This window comes from Amborella trichopoda, chromosome 1, assembly GCF_054954075.1.
Source record: "Amborella trichopoda isolate Santa Cruz 75 chromosome 1, AtrichopodaSantaCruz75HAP2 v2.0, whole genome shotgun sequence".
NCBI lineage: Eukaryota > Viridiplantae > Streptophyta > Magnoliopsida > Amborellales > Amborellaceae > Amborella > Amborella trichopoda.
Window position 1 is genome coordinate 53,302,078 of NC_142336.1, and position 22,103 is coordinate 53,324,180.

The window sequence follows — 22,103 nt, forward strand, 5'->3', positions numbered from 1 at the left end:
GAGATAAGTATGACCTATCATTGCAGTTGAGAAGTACAGATGTTTCTATTGATGGGCTTTTGTAAAGTGAGAGGCAAGGATTAAAGACTAAAAAAGATAAACAGAAACACCACACCAAGTAAAGTAACCAACCTAAGCTCCATTTCTTTTGGGCGACTGACAACTTTTGTGTGTTACAAACCAAATAAGTCATAATTTCCACTTGTTCAGATTCAAGAGACCAAATACACTCTGGAATATCATTCAAAACTAATCTGTTCCATTCTAGCATACATGACGTGTATAGACCTGACCTGAGATAATCACAAGACACTTTAAAATGGTTCAAATTTTAAAATGGTTCAAATTTACTGAAAGCTTTCGCTGTTTTGTTTTAGGAACTCGAGTTCCTTCAACTGTAATTGTCTAGCTTCGTTTGACAAAGTCTGCTGCTTCTCTGAAGGCTCTTGTTCCTTATTCTCAGCCGCTTGCTTAGCCTTCAAATTCACCATCCTATTAATCTCTTCTTGCCCAACAGTTTGAAAAACTGCATTAAGCATGATACACAATAGTTTCTCGTCTTCTTCTTCAATTAAGTCCTTACCAAAACAGCAAACATATATGGTTTCCAATGCTTTCTCAGCCCTGAGAGCCATTGGAATTTCTGGACTTGCAGATTTCAGCTTATCTCTTCTCTGCAATAAAAGAATTCGGTAAGCCTGGATATAAAACATAAATCTTGAGATCAAATAAAAAAAGGGATTGTATACAATGAGACCATTTACCTTTGATACAAGGTGGTCACAAATTTTTACTACCATTTGATATGAAATTTGATAGCTTGGATGTGTCACAAAGTCGGAGAAAATTTATTTTGAAGTTTGAGCTTGGCCAATGGAATAATTGCAGCCACTCAATTTCACATCCAATGGCAATGATTATTGTGACCACTTTGTATCAAAGGTAAATGGTCTCATTTTATACTTTCCAATAAAAAAAATCCAAAATTTAGAAAGACAAAAGGGATTAGACTTCAAGAAGAAGGGTAGTTGACCTCTTTTGCTTCATTCATCATGGCAAAGAACGTCTCCTCCTCGAATTCTATATCGTTAGATATGCGAAGCCGAGCAGCCCCACTCAAAATGTCCTCCGATTTGAGGAGGCCAGCACCTACGGCAGGCAACCAGCAGCACAGGAGAACATACAGAGGGTCTCCTGCCTACCAAGGAGATATACCTCAAACCATAGAAATGGAAATACGAAAGAAAGAGAAACAAAAAAGGAAGAGATTTCACCCATCTCTCCCCCCCGCCCTGTTCTTCTTCTCCCTCCCTCACAGGGTGGAGATTCTTGGAGTTTCACTCTGGAAATTTGTTTCATGTTTTTCCCTCTGTATAACCACCTGGAGAAAGTTTGATAGGGTGATATCTCGCACCAACCATTCTTATTATTTTCATTCATGTACTCATTGTTTCACCATTTTGCAATATTTCTTTGACACATGCCCATTAAGTTAGGTAGATTTGGGATTTATAGGTTTAAGTGTTCAATGATTCTTAAATAAGTGCTTTCTTTAGTTTCATGCATGCTTCTAAGAATCTGTAGTATTGATTCTTAAATAAGTGTTTTTTATTCTTTTTTTTCCCTTAGTTGCTGGACAATAAGCATGTATACACAATGCTCTCTTAATCATTTCATGGAAAACCATTCAATTTTTTTATAACCACCATTTAAAGTAAAACACAGAATGGAATTCCATAATTTTTCTTTCTATTTTTTCTTTTGGATGGATAAGCCGAGATTTGAACCAAAAAGCACAGTGTTAACTTCTAACCCAACCACTAACACAAGGGACAAAACACCCCTGTCCTTGAAGATTGAATACAGTGTCCTAAAACTTGGCCTCGGCACCGTGATGTGCCCTGGTCACAAACTAGGCATGATTAGAACGTCTTATTATTTATTTAGTAAAATATTTTCGATGTTTTTTATGATAATTTGTCAATTTTTCTTACTATATGCTCTAGTTTTCTATTTTTCATTTTGTTTTATTTTTCTGAACTGTTTCAAGCTATAAATCGATTTTATCCCATTCCATCTCTCGCATACTTCTTTCTAGTTTTTGTAGATTCCTATTAGTGTATTTTACAAGTTCTTTCGCTCTTGATTGATATTTATATTTAATTTTATTTTATTTTTTTGTAATTTCCTTTTGCAATTAAGGGCTCGCACATGACTTGAGCAAGTCCACTCAAACTCCCCTGGGTTATGACGCCCACAGCCTGAGCCAAGTAATTTCACATTGATTTGGATATGATTTCTCTCAGCATCACATGGAAAACATTGATTCTTTTCCACTTCATCCATAAGGTGAAGACACTAATTCATTCAGGAATATAATCCAATTAACAGAAAAGAAAGCACTTCAGCAATGTTATCAGCAAAAATACTCCGGTTGTTTTAGTATCCAAAAATGAAAATTTTAAAACTAAACACAAATTGATAACTTTATTTTCCTTGGAAAAGAATTCCGTTTCTCGTACCTGAAATTACCAACAAAATGGAGGTTGAAACTTAAGAATAAAAACCAGGGAATTTCTATTATCAATCTCAATTCAGCAAAAAATTACCAACAAAAAAAAAGGAAAAGAACCCAATAAAAACTCAAGCTTACCCGGCCTCGCCGCTCTTTGAAATCATAGAAAGCTTGAGAATCAATGTTACTGCATCTCTTTCCCACCCTTCTGCGAAACTCTGCAAAATCAACAAGATCACCTCCTACTCCTCCTTCATCACTCAAAATCCTCGCTAAGAGCCCCACAACTGGGAGAGAGCCGACAACGTTTCTCACAAAGCCCCCAAACGAATTGGGTCTCTCCATGTAAGCTGTAATTGCCAACCCATTTCCTCTGTTCCTCCATTTTCGGCGGTATAATTCTAGAGAGAGAGAGGACTTGAGCAAGAAACCGGGGTTTGGAAGAAATTGCGATTTGAGTTTAGAGAGAGGTTTCTTTAGGTTTTTGAGGTGGTGAGAATGCGTGGAGAGAGAAGAAGTGTTTAGAGTGGTGGATGAAGCTGCAGCCATGGTGGCCGCCCGCTCTCAAAACCTATGGTCTTTTTCTTTCTTATATGATAATTCAGTGCAGCAGATTATATCTTGAATCAACGGTGGTGATTCCTTTTGCGGATTTAGGATAGCAAATTAATAAAGGAAAATAGTTTGATAGGGCCTATCAAAATAAGAAAAGCCTCACCTAGCTCATCAAAAATTACAATCCAAGAAAATTATTGAAACCGATTATCTCAGCTTCAACATTATGTTATATGTTAGGATTTCAAAATTTAAAAATAGTGTATATTGCAACAAATCATTTAGACCATCCATTTTATCCTAAAATGAAGTGTTCACATTTATGCAAGATCTATACCATTTTTTGAGTTTCAAATTTTATTGTCGATGTAGAAAATTAGTTTTAGATTTTAGATGACAAAAGTGCTTTCTAGATGAAGATTTTAGGTGTGAAGTTTTGTTTTGTCTTCATAAAGCCTAAGCCCTATGGAAATTTCATCCATTAATAAATTTTAAAAATAGACATGCCCTTCTTACCACGGTTAACTCTACTGGGTGGTTCAATCAAAACTGGTCCTTTCTTACCACGATTAACTCTACTGAGTGGTTCAATCAAAACTGGTTATGCTTATTCTTACTCATTAGATATGGTGGCTTGGAGTGAGTTATGAAGTCCAAGAATTTTATTAATTTTTTTTTTAACTTTGTGTTAATTCTTGTTGCCACCCATTTTAAAATTTAAAAAAGAATAATTCTGACCTCCATATACAAAAATAAATAGAGTTTTTATAGACAACTTTTATTTTTATTTTTTTTAAGACCCCAACTTTTGAAACCTCACCCACTAAACCTATACGCACCATGGATCAACAAAAAATAAATCACCCTAAGATTACACGTAGAGCACCCAATTCATTCCAATTGTGTTTAGGAACTCAAAATTTTGAAATACTTACAATTTTTAGTGGATCTAAAAATTTCAAATCAAATAATCTAACCTAAAGCGAATCATTTACTTACCAAGGGCCATGGTTCTTTATAGCCTTAGAGGCCTAAAAGACTTATAGAGGCACTTCTTTATAGTCATGATTTTATGGGCCTTACTTTCTACCGAACTGTTACTATTGAAAACCTTGATTCAGAAAAAAGGCTAGAGTTATGGTGATAACACCCTCATACTTTAGGCACCATATTATGGTTTTTATTCCCATTGACACCACTTCAGTGACTCTTTAAAAAAACTAACTTATGCTCTTTACCAAAGTGTTTCATAAGCAAAAAAGAGAACAGTCCGGCAGATTGGTGAGGATTCTTTACCGCATTTATTAAAGAAAATTGATGCTAAAACACCCACAACTCTCACTTGTTTCCAAATAACCTTGTTGGTTAATGGTGCTTGTATCGGTAGGGCGGATCGTTCACCTCACAAATTTGTGTCAAAATGTTGGATCAGCGATTTAGATCAGTCTAAGATCAGTTTGAATCGGTATAAGGGGTTTTTCAGTCCTTGCTATTAATCAATGGATTGTGAACAAAACACACTCCACTGGGTCACTACCCCTCAATGGATGGTATCTAGAGACAAACCCGCCAAAACAAGACCTGGATATTATTAGATATATTCAGGGGCCACTGCATTTTAACTAGGAAATGAAAGTGTTCTAGCTCTTTCACATATTCCGGGGAAGTTTTTTTAAAAAAAACATGTTTGTGTGAAAATATTTTCTTGCACGAAAGTACTACATGGGAGTTATTTCATACCAATTGGTTGTCAATTGGTGTAAAAAAATGCACTAGGATCATTTGGGGTGAAAAAACTCCCACACTTAATCATGAAAAAGTATAGTGAAATCATTTATCTTTGATATAAAGTGATCACAAAAATGACTAGTGAATGTGAAATTGGTTGGCTACAATTATTCCAGACCAAGCTCAAACTTCAAAAGAATTTTTTTCAAACTTTGTGACACATCCAAGTCATCAAATTTCATATCAAATGGTTGTAAAGAATTGTGCCCACCTTGTATCAAACGTAAATAGTCTCATTGTATATAATCTCCTTATTCATATGGACAAGTTCTTTTATGCAAAAATACCTTCACGAAAATATTTTTATACGTACCAAACGTGCCTACATAGAATCAAAAACTTTTTAAAAGTTCTGTTATTATTACGACACCTTGTGCAAAATTGAATATTTCATAGCCATTTTCTGATATTTTTTATACTCGAGGATAGTTCTACTAAAGTTTTGAATACTTCATCAGCATTCCTTTTATTTCTATCAGTAATTCCACTCAGCCCATCACTCCATTTCAATCAAATGGACAATTAATTTTTTGAAGTCCATTGTAGCATATTTCCCCAATTGTTTCTAAATATATACAACTCCAAATTTTCCCACGAGTATACAAAGATGTTCTACCAAAAATTACATCCCAACCCACCTTTCTCCATGAGCCATCTCCAGATAGCAAGGAAAACAACAAGGCCCTCATCGAGAAATATACATAGATCCTATGTTTCTCAGTCACTGGAATCCAGCCAAATTCATGTGGACAAAATATCAGCTGCACCCTCAGGCCCTTGTAATGAAGCCTGAAACCTAGGGGGAACACGGAGACGAGGAGCTTGGATATCTCCAGGCTTCCCAAGCTGTCCACACGCTGCCATCTTATCATCACCTCTACTCTGTCTCATGAAAACTATGCACCCTTCACTTGCAAGGGTATTTCGAAACTCAACCATTTGTTCATCACTAGTGGGTTCGAATTCAGACCCACTATGAGGGTTGAAAGTTATGAGATTGATTTTGCAAGGGACTCCATTGACTAGGGCTGCCAGCCTCTTTGCGTCCTCCATGCTGAAAATACAGGTGTAGAGGGTCAAACTCGGGACAAAATTAGAAGACCAGAATTATAAGATAGCGATGTACAGAATGAGGTACACGACAGAGAAATCTTCATCTGTTCCTGATGATGAACAAACTAATCATATTTATTGGGGAAAACATTTGTTGAGGCCTTGTCAAGCTCCACCATATGCCATAGGGAACAGAGTGGATGGATGGCCCCAGGGCTGTATATCATTCAGCAATTAAGTACAGTATACTTTCCTATTTTTCTTGGTTTTGGACTCAGATTGAATAAGTGCCTTCATTTAAAATTGTTTCTTCAATAATAATAATTAGGGTTGACAATGTGTGAGGTATAGGAATATGTTCTACAAATTAAAAACTGTTACATTATTTAAACCAAGTTGGTGAAACTAGTCTGGCTAGGATACTTCAAAATTTCTACAAAATTGGATCAGAAGAGGCCTCAAAGGTTCAAAACAGAGGAGATATCTGCAGATGAATATCAAGACTCAGATTCAGAAAAAGCCGTGCATGCAAGACTAAAAACCTGTTAAATTTCTCTTCCCAGAAAGTGCCCCTTATGGTAATAATTCCTAATATTTTATGAAGGTAGGTTCATTGAAACGGGATGGTAATTATCATGTTACTCATGGTCACATGCAGCAGAAAGAAAAATACAGTGTTCTATTAGTAAATTACAGTGTTTTCTAAACATGCTCTTGATCTCCAAAGAAATGAGGACTTGGTCATTTTCAAAACTTTCATTAATGACGCAACTTCAAAGATAAGAGAAAATAGATGCGCTCTAGAAAACCTACAGTTATTACATATACAACTCATGAACTGAACAGAAGGGGGCAAAGCAAGGGGTACCTGTCATTCACTCCTGCAAGCATGACGTACTCGAACAGCACTTTGTAATTGTGCTTGAAGCGAAGCTCATCCCTTAAAGTGTCAAGAAGACGGGCCAGATTATATTTTCGATTAATCGGCATTATCCAGTTCCTGACCTGCAATTCCCGTAAATCGTTTTTTAAAATCCACATGTAATGTTGGATAAATTTTCCTCGTCACCAAACATTTTCACTAACAGATTCAAAAGAATAAATTATATGCTGGTGAATTTCATGCTTTCTTGTTCTACTCTTCAATTCTTAATTTCTAATAATATTAATTTTGTAGAAAATATCTAGAGAAAAAGAAAAATATTGAGAATCTTAAAGCAGTTATCTTTGAAGTTCATAAGAAAAAGGCAATATTCTTCATGAAATGAAATCTTGAAGCAAAGCTAATCCCTTAAGTGTCAAGAAAAGGGGCCAGATTATATTTTCGATGAATCGGCATTATCCAGTTCCTGACCTGCTATTCCAGTAGATCATTTTTTATTAATTCACATGTAATGTTGGATAAATTTTCCTTGTGACCAAACATTTTTACTAACAGATTTAAAAGAAGAAATTATATGCTGGTGAATTTCTTGCTTTATTGTTCTACTCTTCAATTCTTAATTTCTAATAATATTAATTTAATAGAAAATATCTAGAGAAAAAGAAAAATATTGAGAATCTTACAGCAGTTATCTTTGAAGTTCATAAGAAAAAGGCAATATTCTTCATGAAATGGAATAATACCTCATCAGTTGTGGCATTGAGACTGACTGCTAGTGCACATGAAGACTCTTGAAGAAAACGTTTCAACTGGGGGACGAGCCCACTTGTCGAGACTGTTACTTTGCGAGGGCTGAAATAAAGCCCTTGTTCATCAACCATTATGGCTGAAGCCTTTAGGACATTGTCAATATTATGAAGCGGTTCTCCCATTCCCTGTAGTACTCATTCTATGTTTAAATCGGTGAGAATAAAGAAATCTAACAAAAATTTACTACTAGGAAATGGGTAAGAAAAAATAAAGGTTTTTCTGTATAAGTCGAAAATTGGTATTTTTGGCAGTAGATAGTAAAAGTACACTCCCAATTAAGTTTTGCTAAAAGTAGTGCTTCGCCTAGATTGACTCAGCAAGTCTTCTTATCAGAGATAATAAGTTAATAACAATCATATTAAAAACAATAATGATATGGAAACACATGAATGATAAAGATGCCAAAGATTTACAGAAATATCCAATTCCCAGAGTGTAAATATGACTAGTTGTTTCTAGCTAGTCTCTAGTTGAATTCATTGAACTGCAATATGCTTAGCAAATATAATCCAACGTCCATGATTCTCACCATAAACACGACATTTGTGATAGGACCAATTTCTCTGGAGAACAAACGTCGAGCAAAAACAGCCTGCTCCACAATTTCAGCAGCAGTCAAGTTCTTCCTCAAGCCCATCCTACAAAATTAAAAAAAAAACCAACATGAAAGACCCAGAAGTTTCTCCCTTTACTTTTTGATGACTGAGAAAGCTACAAGGGAATTTCTTATGTTTTGATGGTTAACAATAAGGAAAATACTGAATACAACAAGATCCAGAAGCATAATAACTTTCTTATTTTCATAGTACACAACTAGACTTCGACCGTATTGCAGTTTGGCTGGCTCATTAGACTAAAAAAACATTATGTTTTAATACACTCGAAGAACTCAAAAGAACATACCTGCCAGTATAGCAAAATTGACAATTCATTGCACAACCCACTTGACTCGAAACACAAACAGTGTTCCGCCCCCTATCGCAAGGAATCACTACAGTTTCTATCACAAGTCCATCTGCCAAACTAAATAGAATCTGCAATCTCCTGTCGGTATTTAAAATCAATGAGAATATTCTCAAGCAGTGAAATCATGTGTCAGAATATCAAATGCAATACAAATATACACAAGTCCACTATGAAGGATGTTAACAAAAACCTAATGATCAATAAGCAATGGCAACTGTTAAAATCCACCTTGCGAGTATTGTCTGATGAAGTGTAAACATCCTTTAGAGTCAATGCCTTGAATTCAGCAACTCCACACAACATTGCTTTAAAATCTTTGTTTAAACCTGGTATATAAGACATTGGAATATCATACATCATACATTAAAATTTCCAATTTCTCAAAGTTCCAAATTTTAACACGCATGTCAAAATAATCCGATTGAAACAAACAGATTAGATGCCAACAATGAACAGGGAAGAAAAAAAACAACATGCAATTGTTTGGGTAGTTTTTATACCACCCTTAAGCCTTGATGAACCTAACAAGGTCCATCTCAGGATTCATGCTTGAAAAGCCTCACAGCTACAAGTTACGCATATAAGTACAATTAAAAGCTTGAGTCTAGAGATATGACTCAGATAGCATGTAGATAAATATGCACACACATATGTGACATTCTCTTAAGGCTGAGAGGCCTGAATGTATAACCTTATTCATACAAAGGATAGGACATGATATCTTAACATAGTCGCCCCAAGGAGGAACTGTTTACGCGTATGTCACGCATACAAGTTGGCTTAGTGAAAGCTCCACACAGTCACAACTAGTTTCTGACCCCGAGTGTTTTGAAAGCCTTGCACGATCAAGGTTGACTGCTGGGAAGCCTTGTGCAGGCAAAACCAAGAATCCATGTGCGAAATGCTCTATGACACCTCTGGCCCATGACAATTTTTCAATGGCTGAAACACAACCCTTGCATGTGAGACAAATGAGTTAGTGCCTCCATTGAAGCTTAACGCAGCTCGAATCAGCTTCGTGTTTGACGTACAGCCTAGTCATTGAGGTAGGAGCTGAGAGTCCAAGAAAATTGTTCAATAACCGCCCTGTGACAAATATGGTTGTCACATGAAGCGATTCAATGAGAAGTTCAAGCCGTCATGGCTATTTAGGTGCGCTACAGTCTTTGAAGCCTGTCACCCGCATAAAGGTAGAATTCAGTGACCCCTCCATGGTGGAAAACTCAATAACGTATGGAAAGGCCGAAGCCTCCTACCAATCAATGGCCATGATATTGACATGATGGTCTCTATTTAAAGGCAATATCAGAAATAATGCTTCCTTTCATCAACGCATCTTCAAGGGAATAAAGCAAATACTTGTGAATAAAGTTGACATCTTTAGCATCTAAGACGCATTACTAGTGCTCAATGAAATTCCTCACGGCTTCTCTATGCCCTTGTGGCCAAGGGATCAAAGCAGCACGCACATCCTCTTTCTCAATCTTTACAATAGACATCCTAGACATGATTTGACATTTGACAAGATCTTCAGATAGGGTGTTCCCTATGATTCTAGACTAAGGAGCTAGTTGGGATTCCATTGACATAATCACCATAACTTAATGCCCGGTCCTAATGCTCCAACTAAAGTCAGTGATACAGTCTTCAAACTGGCCCAATTGCTGACTACATTCCCCCATTAGTTCTTGCTATTGAGATCAGAAACTAGTATTTCCTTATCTCAATGAATTTTAAAAGGATCATCACCATCAGAGCCTTTTCCAACTAATTGGGGTCGGCTACACGAATCTTGGTCCGCCATTCTGCTCTATCAAGGGTCATATCCTCAGTGAGACCATAAGTCCCCATATTTTTTCTCACTACTTCCAACTATGTTCTTTTCGGCCTACCCCTTGCCCTTTTTGAGTCTTCCACTTCAACCAACTCGCACCTCCTAACAGGTGCTATACTGCGTCTACGTTGCATATGACCAGCCTAACTAAGTCTATTTTCTCTCATCTTATCGCCTATTGGTGCCATACCTAAATTCTCCCGAATGTATTCACTTTGAATTCTATCCCTTCTTGTCTTGCCACTCATCCATCTCATTCGTTCTATGGGTATGTGGTTCTTGACCTTCCAACATTCCTCCCTATAAAGTAAAGCTGGTCTCATAGTTGTCCCATAGAACTTGCCCTTTAGCTTCATTGGTATGCGATAATCACAGAAAACTCCGGATGCACATCTCCACTTTGCTCACCCAGCTCTGATTCTATGCGTGACATCTTCCTCTATCGCTTCATTTTCTATTATCGACCCAAAATATAGAAAGTGTGCTCTTTTTGTTATTTCTTGGTCGTCAATCTTAACTACTTCCTCATATTGCTAAACTTGCATTCCATATATTTGTTTAAGTCCGGCTAATTTTAAAACCTTTATATTCTAGAGCATCCTTCAAAGTTTAACTTTGTGTTGACGATGTTTTGGGTCTTCATCGATCAAAACTGTCATTTGCAAACAACATATACCATGGTAACTCATCTTGTACGTGCCTAGTTAAGTTATCCATGACTGATACAAAAAGGTATGGGCTCAATAGTGACCCCCTGATGTAGACCTATTGTCATTGAACTAGGATCAAACCCAAAATATGATCTCTACCATATTAGGCCGCATACAAGATGTGTTATGGCAGTTGTACACCTAGTACTTCAGAAACCGAATAATATGCATGTCGTAGTTCACATATTATGGGACACATGACTTGTATGGCTCATATATCCTATGTGACTTACACCTTTGTATGGCTCATATCTGTTATGACATATGCCTTGTATGGTTCATGTCATGTCTGAATCATGCCTCATTACAGTTTATGTATCAGATAACTTATCCTCTGTATGGCCTATGCCCTAAGTGGTGCTTGTCTTCTATGCCTTGCATGGCTTGTATCCTACAGGGCCAATGCCTTCAGCTTACATCCCGAGATCTGCATGTCTTGCACAACTTATGCCTTATGTGATGGATGCTCGAGTAGCCATGATGTTACAGATTTTGACTATAGAAGACTCTGAGAGAAGGGACCTAGGGCTTAATGCCCATCCCCAAACGTTCAATAAAGTCAGATCCTGCTTTCGAGCTTCAAGATTCAAGCCAAAACAGACAATATGGGGCCAACTGCGGACAAACAAACCCATGTGTACGTTTTCAAGGCTATACAGGCCAATGCAACATGGTTATCAAAACCCCCACCATATGTGATGCAGATATGGAGACCCACCATAAACTATATGGTTATTGCGATTCCCCATTTTCTAAATGGATCTAGAGTTTGATGATTTGACAGTGAACTTAATATTGAGACATAGGACAATCATGCAAGGGAAGTTCTGATACAAACATGCAATTATTTGCTCATGTATGAGTGATAATAGGGTAGCCCCTAGTTAGCTACAGATACGGAGTCCTAAAAACCATAATCACAAATAATGAGGCCAACTTCAAAAATGAAAAGGTACCAAGGTATGCAAGAAATTTGGCATAATACAGAAGTTCTCTACCAATATTACCCCTAAGGAAATGACCAGGCCTAAGCCACTAATAAGCCCGAGATAATTGATTGAATATTAGAAAATGGAAAGGCATAATAAACTACATGATGCACTCTGGGCCTATAGAACTACCGAGAAGACCATCAAGGAATGACCCCATAATCGATAGTTTACATCATGGAGGCAGTAATGCCTGTCAAAGTGGAAATACCTCTCCCAAGATACTTGCTCCGAAAGAATCAGATAACAGACAAACAGACGAAGCTTATCTAGCCTCCCTTGACACAATGGATGAAAGGCATCTTCGATCCTCCAACATCATGAAGACATACCACCAGGGGGTTGAGCAAGCATACCAAAAGAAGGCCATCCCTAGACAATTCAAAGTTGGAGACCTAGTATTCAAGGAGATTTTCCACTCAACTGCAAACATATATTCATTAGGAAAGCTCAAGCCTTAGGAAGGACCTTTAGTAGTCACCATGGTACACCATCGCAATGCTTATGTTATTAAAAAACAATAAAGGCAAAAGCTAAATGACCCCATCTATGCCATGTATCTCAATAATTATTACCCATAAGTGGTTAAAAATAAAAAATATTATAAAACAAAGGATGATGTGCGTGGCGAAAAGCCAAAGGTCCCTCTTTAGTGCCAGTCACACAGCCTGAGGGACGTTCTATCCTGGCCACTCAGGTTCTTTATCCCTCTACCTCAACATAGCTGCCTCCACTACTCTCTATAACCACCCGCTCCAATTGAGACCACAAAAATGCTTGTATAAAAGCTAAAGGATCTCACCTAGAAGGGATATACAGATATAAGTATTAAAATATACACAGAGACATAGGGACATGAGAGAACAAAGAGAGTGCAATGTGAGAGATAAGGAGAGAAGATCACACCAATAACATACAACTGGAGCTCAGAAGAGCACCAGAGAACCAGAAGGGGATTCACACTTGAAGCATATAGGGCAATATGTTTAAGATGTACCAATTTCTTTTTTTTTTTAAAAAAAGGTTAATTGTTTAAGATGTACCACTTTCTTCTTCTTCTTCTTCTCATGATTGTATTCTTCCTCTCTTCTCATCAACGTAATCGACTAAACAGAGGAGTTATACTGTAATGTCATGGTACATGTAAAACAAACAGGGTGTCTACAGGTACCTAGGACTGTATTCGATAGAATCAAAGAAAGAGTCGCATTATGGGATGTGTGTCTGCTTTCTTTAGTCTGCATTAAAGTAAACGTTTGCATCTTGAGCAAAAAGCAACAAGACAGCAATTCAATGATGCCAAGGGCCGAAATAGGCAATTATATTAGAGAGTGTGGAACAAGAGAAACATGGGTGAGAATTTGATTCATAGGGTCTTAAAACTGAAGCACTTTCTCCTGAAAAGGTTGGCAATGGTGCAGTACTTCTATCAATTGGTCACAGCCTAGCAGAATTAGATACTTAGATGTACAATTGTTAAAATGCAGAGTGTTTATTGCGCTTTGTGCGTCTTGTCTGCATGTGCTTTGTTTCAAGAAATCAGGAATAAAAATCCAGACAATTTAGTCAAAACTCAAAGAAGATCTTCAGGGGGCAGACTAGTATGAAGAAAATAATTCTAACAAAGCTTGGAAAGTAACCAAACCATACTAATGAAAATAGTAAACCATCTCACAGAATCAAAGTTTACACACAACCTTCTAATTCATCACCATGATGTGCCCAAATATTGTTTCCGTACAGGCGCTTCCAAAGCATCAGTGCTTGTCCCGAGCGATACCCTTGTGACTGAACCCAGTTCTGTTCCAAAATGTAATTTCGCCTTTAGTATTGGCCATATTTCATTCCTCTAGAGATATAGAAAAAGTGCATGGGCCTAGATATTCGTGACTACAAGTAATACATACTTTGATCCACAAAATAGTACAAGGAATCTTCTATGAATTCTGGTAATAATTATCTGTGAAATTGTAAATAAAATGGAGTAATAAAAAGTTGGAGTGACATGCACCCAAGTCAAAAAATCAACAGCCAGGTTACCAGGAAAATTTAGGAACTTGGAACCTTCAACTTAAAAAGACCAGAAGCTTTTTTCAATAATAAAAAGACCGACAATTTAACAACCTCAAAGCACGGGTAATCAAGTGCGATGCAAGATATATTCTTGCAATGTTTAAAGAAATAAATCATAGAAAGACATGCTCGATAATGGGGAAGGGCTAAAAGATAATGTACATACTTCAAGTTCAGCATATTCCATTCCCTTTAAGATAACCTTTGAACCTTCAGAATCTGCAAGTTTATATGGAATGAACAATAACAAACAATTAAACTGTGTCACTGATTACATAACAATATTTCTGATATCATAAAGTGCATGCAAGTATTCTAGAGGATTTCAAACAACGTGGAAATACTATGTATTACCATGGAGTACATAGAATATCATAACCACATGGAAATACTATGTATTGTCATGGAGAACATAGAATATCATAAATTCCTTACGCGATATGCAGATATGCATTACTAGGGCTTTCTAAGGTTCATTGGGTTTGGAATACACACAAATACCAAGCAGATTGTGTACTTGTGTTCATAACATGCACTTGTTTGCATCAATTTGCTTTATTGTGTTTCACTGAATGAAAACTGGTTCTCTTATGCATAAGACTGGCACATCGCGTTCCCATAACAAGCTAAAAAGTTCCCATAAAAAGCTAAAAAATTCACAAGAAAGGCTGGAGCTCCTAAAATACCCAGTTTTTCCAAACTCAAATTACCAGTATAATATTATTATTAATCACATTAACAAAAAAACCCCAATGCTTATGGATAAAAACACATCAAAGTAGCAATAGAGAAATCCAACAAGTGTTTCAACTTAGATATTTAGAACATGAAGGAATGAAAGAGCATGGCAGTAAGATCAGATAACAAAATGCAAGAAACCCAACAAAGCATTAAGATTATACAGGTGGCTAAGAAGAAATCCAAACAAAATCTCACCAGTTTTGAAATGGGGCGTAGCCGAAACTGCAAGTCCGGAACTTGCAGAGCAAAATCGCACATTTGAAGCTGGTCTGAGAGAGGGGAGATAGTGAGGGTACAAATAAAATTTGAGAGAGGAGAGAGAAAGAGTGGTGCATCTTAGAATAGACATGGACTTCACAGAAAATAGACAGTTGGGCCTTCTTCCACCCAAGGGTAAGCTAAAAATCCCCAGCATTAGGACTGAGGCCATTAGAAATTTGTGGTATAAAAATTGTTTCATGCGGGCTGGACTGCATGACTACATATGCGGTCCAAAAGTGTAAAGCATCCATCGGATGCAAATAGGTATTTCATCTTAAAAACAATGGAAATCAACGGTCTAAATGTTTTCTTACTGAAATTATTAATTTTAGTTTTTTAAATTTATTTATTTTTCCATGTTCATGATATCTATGTTAGAGATTACATGTCCTTAAAAACTAAGTCCAAAAATCCATTTCAAAAATATATTTATTAAGAGGCCCGCATTTCTCCACTTGCGGGGCTTGGCTACATAGAAACTGGATCCAATAATCATATTTTGAAATAAAATTATCATATTTATCAAAGGGTGCAATATGTATAGAGTCAAGACTCTACACAATCAAAATAAAGCACACCTTCAAATAGTGTCGAGAAATGTGATTTCAATAGCGGAAACCTTTGTGATAGCCTTGAAATATATTTTTTATCTCTGAGTATAAAATTTCAAGCTTAAAAAAGTAGGATAGATTGAGCAGATCTATGAAAACTTGAAAATCTTAAAAAATTGACGGTCCAAAAATGTATTGCAATATATACTATTTTCAAAACTTGAAAGATATTTTTCTCATGTTCATGCATCTTGATGTCAAGATGATCAATTTGATGATATTTGGGCATCAAAACAACCTCTTCTAGCGAAAATTTTGAGGTCGAATCTAATTTTATTGTTTGGAGCCTCAACTCAAGTGGGTGTGGTTTGTATAAGGCCGAGGCCCTAAATGATCAAAATAAGGTGCACCTTCAAAGAGTGTCTAGAGACATCGTTCCAGTATTGAGAAACTTTATGATGACTTTAAATTTTATTTTAATCCCTAATTATAAAATTTAAAGCTTCCAAAATAGTGTAGATCGAGCAAAACTTGAAAATCTTGAAAATTGAGGGTCTAGATAATGCATTATATGATGCACTGTTTCTAAGCCTTGAAGTCTGTTTTGTTTAAGTCCATGCATCTCAAGATCGAGACAATCAGATTTGAGGGTTTTTTGGTATTGAACCAACTTTTTCCATTGAAATTTTTAGATGCGTATGAATTAAATTGTTTAGGGTCCCAACCTTAAATAAACTTTTTCCTTATCAAATAGTGAAAGAAGGACTCGTGTGATCTAGCCGTGAGTATATAATAATTTTTTTATCTTTTTTTCAATTCTTTTTACTATTATTTTCAATTCTTTTTATTTTCTTCGCGCCCTAGATTACTCACAATGAGTCATTTTATAATATAATAATTTAAAATAAAAAATTAAAAATAATACAATAGGATATCAATAACTTGAAGCCATTCAAAACCGTTATTTTCATTAACAAATAAAATACACAACCTATGTTGGGGAATAAAATACATAATAAATAGATATGCAATAAACAAAAGAGGGTGTCGGAGATTATCTTATCCGGACTTCTTACACCCCACACCTAATCATCACCTTCTGATGGTGCGAGGCTTAATGTTCAACATTCAATCTTAACCGATAAGCAAGTTTTGGACAAGCCACAATGATGGAACATGAACTTCTTTGATCACAAAATTGAATTACTAGTGAACCCTCTTAACCTAGTTTCCTATCACACTCTATAACCTTATCCTCAATGTGAGATAAGAGATGATGGGAGACAAGAGAGCAACCATGAGAGAGATGGAATGGGGTATGCCCCCTTAGGGTTTTATTTGAGAGGCGAGAGAGTTTTTAAGATGAGAGAACAGTTTCCTTCTAGGTGAGGTGTGCCCCTTAATTTTCACAAGAGAGAGAGAGAATTCCTCTACTACGGTTGTGCCCCTCTTATTGTATATATATATATGGAATAGATAAAAGATATTTTAGATATAAGAGATATGGTGTAAATATTTGGATAGGGTATTCCCTTTTTTATAGTGTTAATTTAGGGTTTTTTTGGTTTGCCACTCATGTGAGATTACATATGCACCATTGATCTCGAGTGACTTGTGGGGTGAGATATGAGCTCTCCATTCTATAGATGGGTCATCAATATATTATAGAAGGTGCTAGAACCATTATCCCCTACTTCATAAACTATTTTCGTATCAATTAATTCAAACAATAAATTAATATATGATAATATTATCATTTTTTATTTTATGCACAAGTCTTCTCATACATACCAAAATACCATTCAAATTTTCCTCAAGGCTTAATTTTTATTGAAACTACACAAACTCATCTCTCAAATGTTAGAGCTTGACTACAAAAAAATATAAAGTATCCTGGGTGGGGCGTGCCACCCATTATGGCACATAATGGGCCCCACTCAATTTGCTATGGGAGGCCCAAAAGTTCTATCAAGGCTCCCATGTAATTATATTATTATTTATTTAAAAAAACATAAAATTATTGTTTGAATATTTAAATCATTATAAAATCAGTTTTGATAAATAAAATATCAAGATGTTCATAAAAATTCAAATAAAAATTTTAAACATCACATATTATTAAAATAAAATAAAAAATATTTTGACAGAAAAATTATCTATATGGTATAGGAATAAATATTTACTTGAACACTCCATGTTCAACTACGAGCTATAAACCACAAAGGTTTTCTCAAAGCGACCTAGCATTGCTCATGACCCACAATCCATACAAAGGATCATTAGTGGGTCAAATGAGAAGATAATCATAAAGATCCGAAGTATGACTCTTGGTAATGACTTGAGATGTTCAATATCCAAAGCCACTTGACTTAAAAAATATTGAGAAAGTGTTGACTTCGAACTTTTAAAGGCTAAAGTCAAAATTTTGAAATGACTTGGGTTCTTGATGATCGAAAGTTATTTCAACACAACTTGACTTAAGACTATGGACAAATCGGAGGTCGCAATAAAACCTTGACTTTTGACTATGAAGGTTTGAAATAATAGTAAACATTTGAATTCAAATTATGAAGGCTTGAAGTCACAGTAAAAGAACTTGCCCCCAAGCCATGAAAATCCAAAGTCACAGTTTATAACTTTGATCCAAAAGTTGTTATTACTTCGTACATTCAAGGTAAAAAATGGGGTATTTTGAAGAATAAATAAAATAGAAAAAAGGGGCATCATCTAAAAACAAAATTAGGGAGGGATTTTGGTAACAAGGTTAGTTTAGGGAACATGAGTGTAACTTTCTACAACATATTACAACACTCACGACCTTTAGGACAAGAAGATCCTTCAGTCAATGTGAGCAATCATATAGAAATTGGGTGGCTAGGATGCGCATAGGTTTGAGGAAAATATTTTTGGACTTGAAGCACATCAACATCAAAGCCTTAAATTGGTTTTACAATTAGAAGTGATTGTAGCTTTTTTGTAAAGGAGCAAATGGTTTTATTATATGATATTTATTAAGAAAATTATAGATATCCCCCAAACTATACAACACTTCCCCCCCTCGCCCCAATGCTATTGGCACCACCACTATTAACCCAACACTACTATTTATTATTGCATCCACCCCATCAAGCAAAAAGTTAATTTTTAAAACCAAAATACCCATATTTTAACGCACATTTATCTCAAAAAAAAGTGGTGACCAACATGTGCCTGTCCGACACAAAAATGTGTTAGATTGATTTATGATCTTCAAAATCTGTTGGGCACTGTCTGGCAGAAAATGTGCATGTCCGGCTTCTAACAAAATGTGTTGGAATAGCTTCTGACGTTAAAACTCTATCGATCCAGCAAAACACATGTCAGGCTGGTTTATATTGAAATTGTGTTGGTCTAGGTCTATATTCAAGTTGTGTTGGTCCTAGTTCTATATTCGAGTTGTGCTGGACTGACTTAGAGAGTGAACATGGAGCGTGATAAAAAAAACATAAAATCGGGATGAAATGGAAGTATTTTGGCCTAAAAAAAATCAAATTTTTTTTTTTACTTCAAAGTAAAAATACAAGAATAAATAGTGTTGAAGTTAATAGATATGTTTTAAATGTCTTAGGTTGGAGGACACATTGCCTTGAAACTACAATTTATAGGGTACTCATCATTTTTCCCTTTTTTTGGGTAGTTTGACGGTTAAGGATCTCTTCCACATTATATGAATGAAACTCAACATGTTATATTGCCACACTGACCACCTAGCCTTGAGCCCATCCCTAATTTGTTTGTATACTTTTTATACGTTACACAACACAACTTTGGTGCGCCTTTGGGAATAACCTCATCCTCATTTGGGAGTGTTTTGAGGATTATTGTTATATTTATGGTTTTGGTGTGAAAGTTGCATCCAAACAAGTTTGGTAGGCTTGAAAACCATAATATAAATACCCAGGTTTTACATAAACTGGGTCCCAAACGAGGCTTAAGCGAAAGAAATCGCAAACTTACCACACTCTCTGTCTAATTAAACTACAAGGGATTCAACCCGAACAGAAGTACATACAAGACAAAATGCGAGTAATCGCTATGTATACAATGGTCTGAGGTCTCGACCAAACAAGTAACAAAGTAGAAGGCCACCAAGTAACTGAAACGACTTTAATTTCATGCAAGTTTGATTATAGTGATCCACACGTCCAAATTAAGTCCATCAAACTTTAACCATCGAGTTTGTTTCGTTCAAATTGTGATTGATACATTTTCAGGACCAGTGTTTCAAAAATGGTGAACCGGACCAGCACTGGACGCATCCGATTTGTAATTGGTGAGGTTGGTCTGGTGTCTCCAAAATATTGGTAACTGGCTGCTCATACCGGGGCCAGCTGATTTCCAGCTGTTATTGTGAAAAAACCAGCCCCACCTTTTATTTTTAGAATTTTTGTTTTCTATTTTTTAAATTTTTTTTATTGGGCAGTTCACTCTGCGGGGATTACCGATTTGGACCAGTTTTCCATATGTGTTTTAAAACTTGTTCAAGACAAAAGCAAGAATTGTGAAAAAATAGTAATATCATAAGAAAGGATTGAAGACAAATAAAATATAGAGAGCATGTGTATCATGCTCCCACAGGGGCACCAACATCTATGCATCTACTCCTTCAGTCAAAAGTAAGGTTAAAAGAAAGTTGGATAAGTGGCTTTTGGATTGCCCACCTGGAAAACATGTCCAGTTTAGTGGATTGGTAGTAAGGATAGGGATTCCGGCTGAGTGAATCAGCCAATAAAAAAAAATTAAATTTAGAAAATAACAAAATTTTAAAAATAATAATAAAAAAAAAAGTGAGGCCGATTTATGACAAAACCAATTAGTTCTTTATATTTTGGACGAATCAGACTGGCCCCAATGGTTCTTGATTCGAACTAGCTATTTTTTATTTGATTTGCCATTTTTCCACCTACCACTAAACAATCACTTGATGATTGTTTTTAAGAAAAAAAATTGAATTTTGAATTTTTTTGACACTTTGATCTCTCTTTGAAAAAAATTACGAAGACTTTGTTCAATATTTGGATTTTATTTTGTTAGCTTTTTCGCCTCGTATGTTTGTTTGGATTGTATAAGTCAGTCGTCAAGAGGACAATAATTGTGAAAAATAATGTGCACAACGAACTAGACAAGTGCGCATATGAATGGTAAATGATTAAAATAATATTAAGTTATACAAAGTTATTTGTACAATAATTAAAGTGATGAATAGTAAATAATTAAAATAAAAGAAATGATCGGACTTGTTTCCACCCATGTGTGTAAAACCCCAAAGATCATCATTAAATTTAACATGGATATCTAAATAAATCAAATCCTACACCTATGTGATAATTTTTCTAAAGATCTGCATCAAATTTAATGGTGATTCTTTGAAGTCCTATTCATATGGGCGAGGGGAGGTCCTATAGGATCATTACTCTTAAAATAATACAAAATTATGCACAGTTACTAGTCACCTATAATACTTCCAGGTGGTTACAACACTACAATGAGTGTGTAATTATGTAAATGCATAATCTAAGGCCATGTGAAAGCAATGTGTCAATCTTTTAAAACTCCATCTCTATAAATACGGGGAAATTTTATAGGTGAACAAAAGAAAATAAGAAATATTGAATGTGTAAGAGAATAATAAATTCTTTTTGCGAGAAGATTCTAACCACACACTTTGAGAGTACGATTATCATCGTTTACTTTGAAGAACACTCAAATGTAACTTTTTGTTAATTTTGATTTTATTAAAAAATTTATAGAACTCTATTATTTTGAAATAAAAGATTTTACAATTGATATTTGAAGTTGTTTTACTGTTTGAAAGTAAATCAATAATTGAGTTTCAGTTACGAACAAGATACCAAAAATGTAAATCGATGGCTTAAAATTAAAATATTAAACCTCACCATATTTTAACTTGGGTATGTACTCCTCAAGACCGATTGCATACTTAGAGAGAGTAGATGGATACTGTACTTCCATTCTACAAACCTCGGAAGTGTTGCTTTTGATACAAAACGAGAATAGCACGCTCAGGATATTTTTCCTCTTTTCGAGGCCTATTGTACTCCAGAGTTCGCCATTTACGTAAACATTAGGGCTAAATTCGTCATTTTTCCTTTTATAAAAAAAAAACAAAAAGGTGTTCGTTCTTTTATTTCCAATTATTGGCGGGTGCACTCCCGCGTTCCACAATTTTCCCATCGTGTGGGCCAGCCTTCCTATTTAACTGTGCATTCAACGGTTGAGATACTCTCAAACGGCTTTCAATCAACGTAGTCCGTCCATTTCAGCAAGAGATGAACAGAAACAAAGAGAATGCAGGGGGCCCCACTAAACACATT

General features: G+C 35.7%; 2 protein-coding genes across 7 annotated transcripts; both read right to left on the minus strand.

The window, feature by feature from the left end:
- Positions 1 to 124: 124 nt before the first annotated feature.
- On the minus strand, positions 125 to 3,081 carry PDE329 (calcium homeostasis regulator). 2 transcript variants are annotated; one of them, XM_006844892.4, is made up of 3 exons: positions 2,654 to 3,081; positions 1,034 to 1,198; positions 125 to 674 (listed from the first exon to the last, which is right to left on the minus strand). In XM_006844892.4, exons 1-3 carry the CDS (start codon positions 3,062 to 3,064, stop codon positions 348 to 350), a joined length of 903 nt encoding a protein of 300 aa, XP_006844955.2. In that variant the 5' UTR covers positions 3,065 to 3,081; the 3' UTR covers positions 125 to 347. The 2 variants fall into 2 exon arrangements, with proteins under 2 accessions (XP_006844955.2, XP_011623625.1); XM_011625323.3 differs by lacking the exon at positions 1,034 to 1,198.
- Positions 3,082 to 5,362: 2,281 nt separating this feature from the next.
- Positions 5,363 to 15,363, minus strand: LOC18434828 (Radical SAM superfamily protein). 5 transcript variants are annotated; one of them, XM_088873572.1, is made up of 9 exons: positions 15,113 to 15,363; positions 14,343 to 14,395; positions 13,801 to 13,903; positions 8,799 to 8,896; positions 8,508 to 8,648; positions 8,134 to 8,242; positions 7,538 to 7,729; positions 6,780 to 6,916; positions 5,363 to 5,912 (listed from the first exon to the last, which is right to left on the minus strand). In XM_088873572.1, the coding sequence occupies exons 4-9, from the start codon at positions 8,828 to 8,830 to the stop codon at positions 5,600 to 5,602; spliced, it is 924 nt and encodes a 307-aa protein (XP_088729698.1). In that variant the 5' UTR covers positions 8,831 to 8,896; positions 13,801 to 13,903; positions 14,343 to 14,395; positions 15,113 to 15,363; the 3' UTR covers positions 5,363 to 5,599. The 5 variants fall into 5 exon arrangements, with proteins under 5 accessions (XP_088729698.1, XP_006844954.2, XP_020523297.2 ...); XM_006844891.4 differs by having other exon boundaries at positions 8,508 to 8,638; positions 15,113 to 15,357; XM_020667638.2 differs by having other exon boundaries at positions 8,761 to 8,896; positions 15,113 to 15,357.
- Positions 15,364 to 22,103: the final 6,740 nt, after the last annotated feature.

Bases quoted from the DNA above. Each gene is read 5' to 3' on its own strand.
- LOC18434828 (XM_020667638.2), bottom strand. From the start codon at position 15,347: ATGGCCTCAGTCCTAATGCTGGGGATTTTTAGCTTACCCTTGGGTGGA. The intron at 14,396-15,112 runs GTGAGATTTTGT...ATAAACTTGCAG, and splicing joins TACGCCCCATTTCAAAACTG to ATTCTGAAGGTTCAAAGGTT. The intron at 7,730-8,133 runs GTGAGAATCATG...TGAGTACTACAG, and splicing joins TCACAAATGTCGTGTTTATG to GGAATGGGAGAACCGCTTCA.
- PDE329 (XM_006844892.4), bottom strand. From the start codon at position 3,064: ATGGCTGCAGCTTCATCCACCACTCTAAACACTTCTTCTCTCTCCACG. The intron at 1,199-2,653 runs GTAAGCTTGAGT...TCTCCTTGGTAG, and splicing joins TCAAAGAGCGGCGAGGCCGG to GCAGGAGACCCTCTGTATGT. The intron at 675-1,033 runs GTCAACTACCCT...CTTTTATTGCAG, and splicing joins TGATGAATGAAGCAAAAGAG to AGAAGAGATAAGCTGAAATC.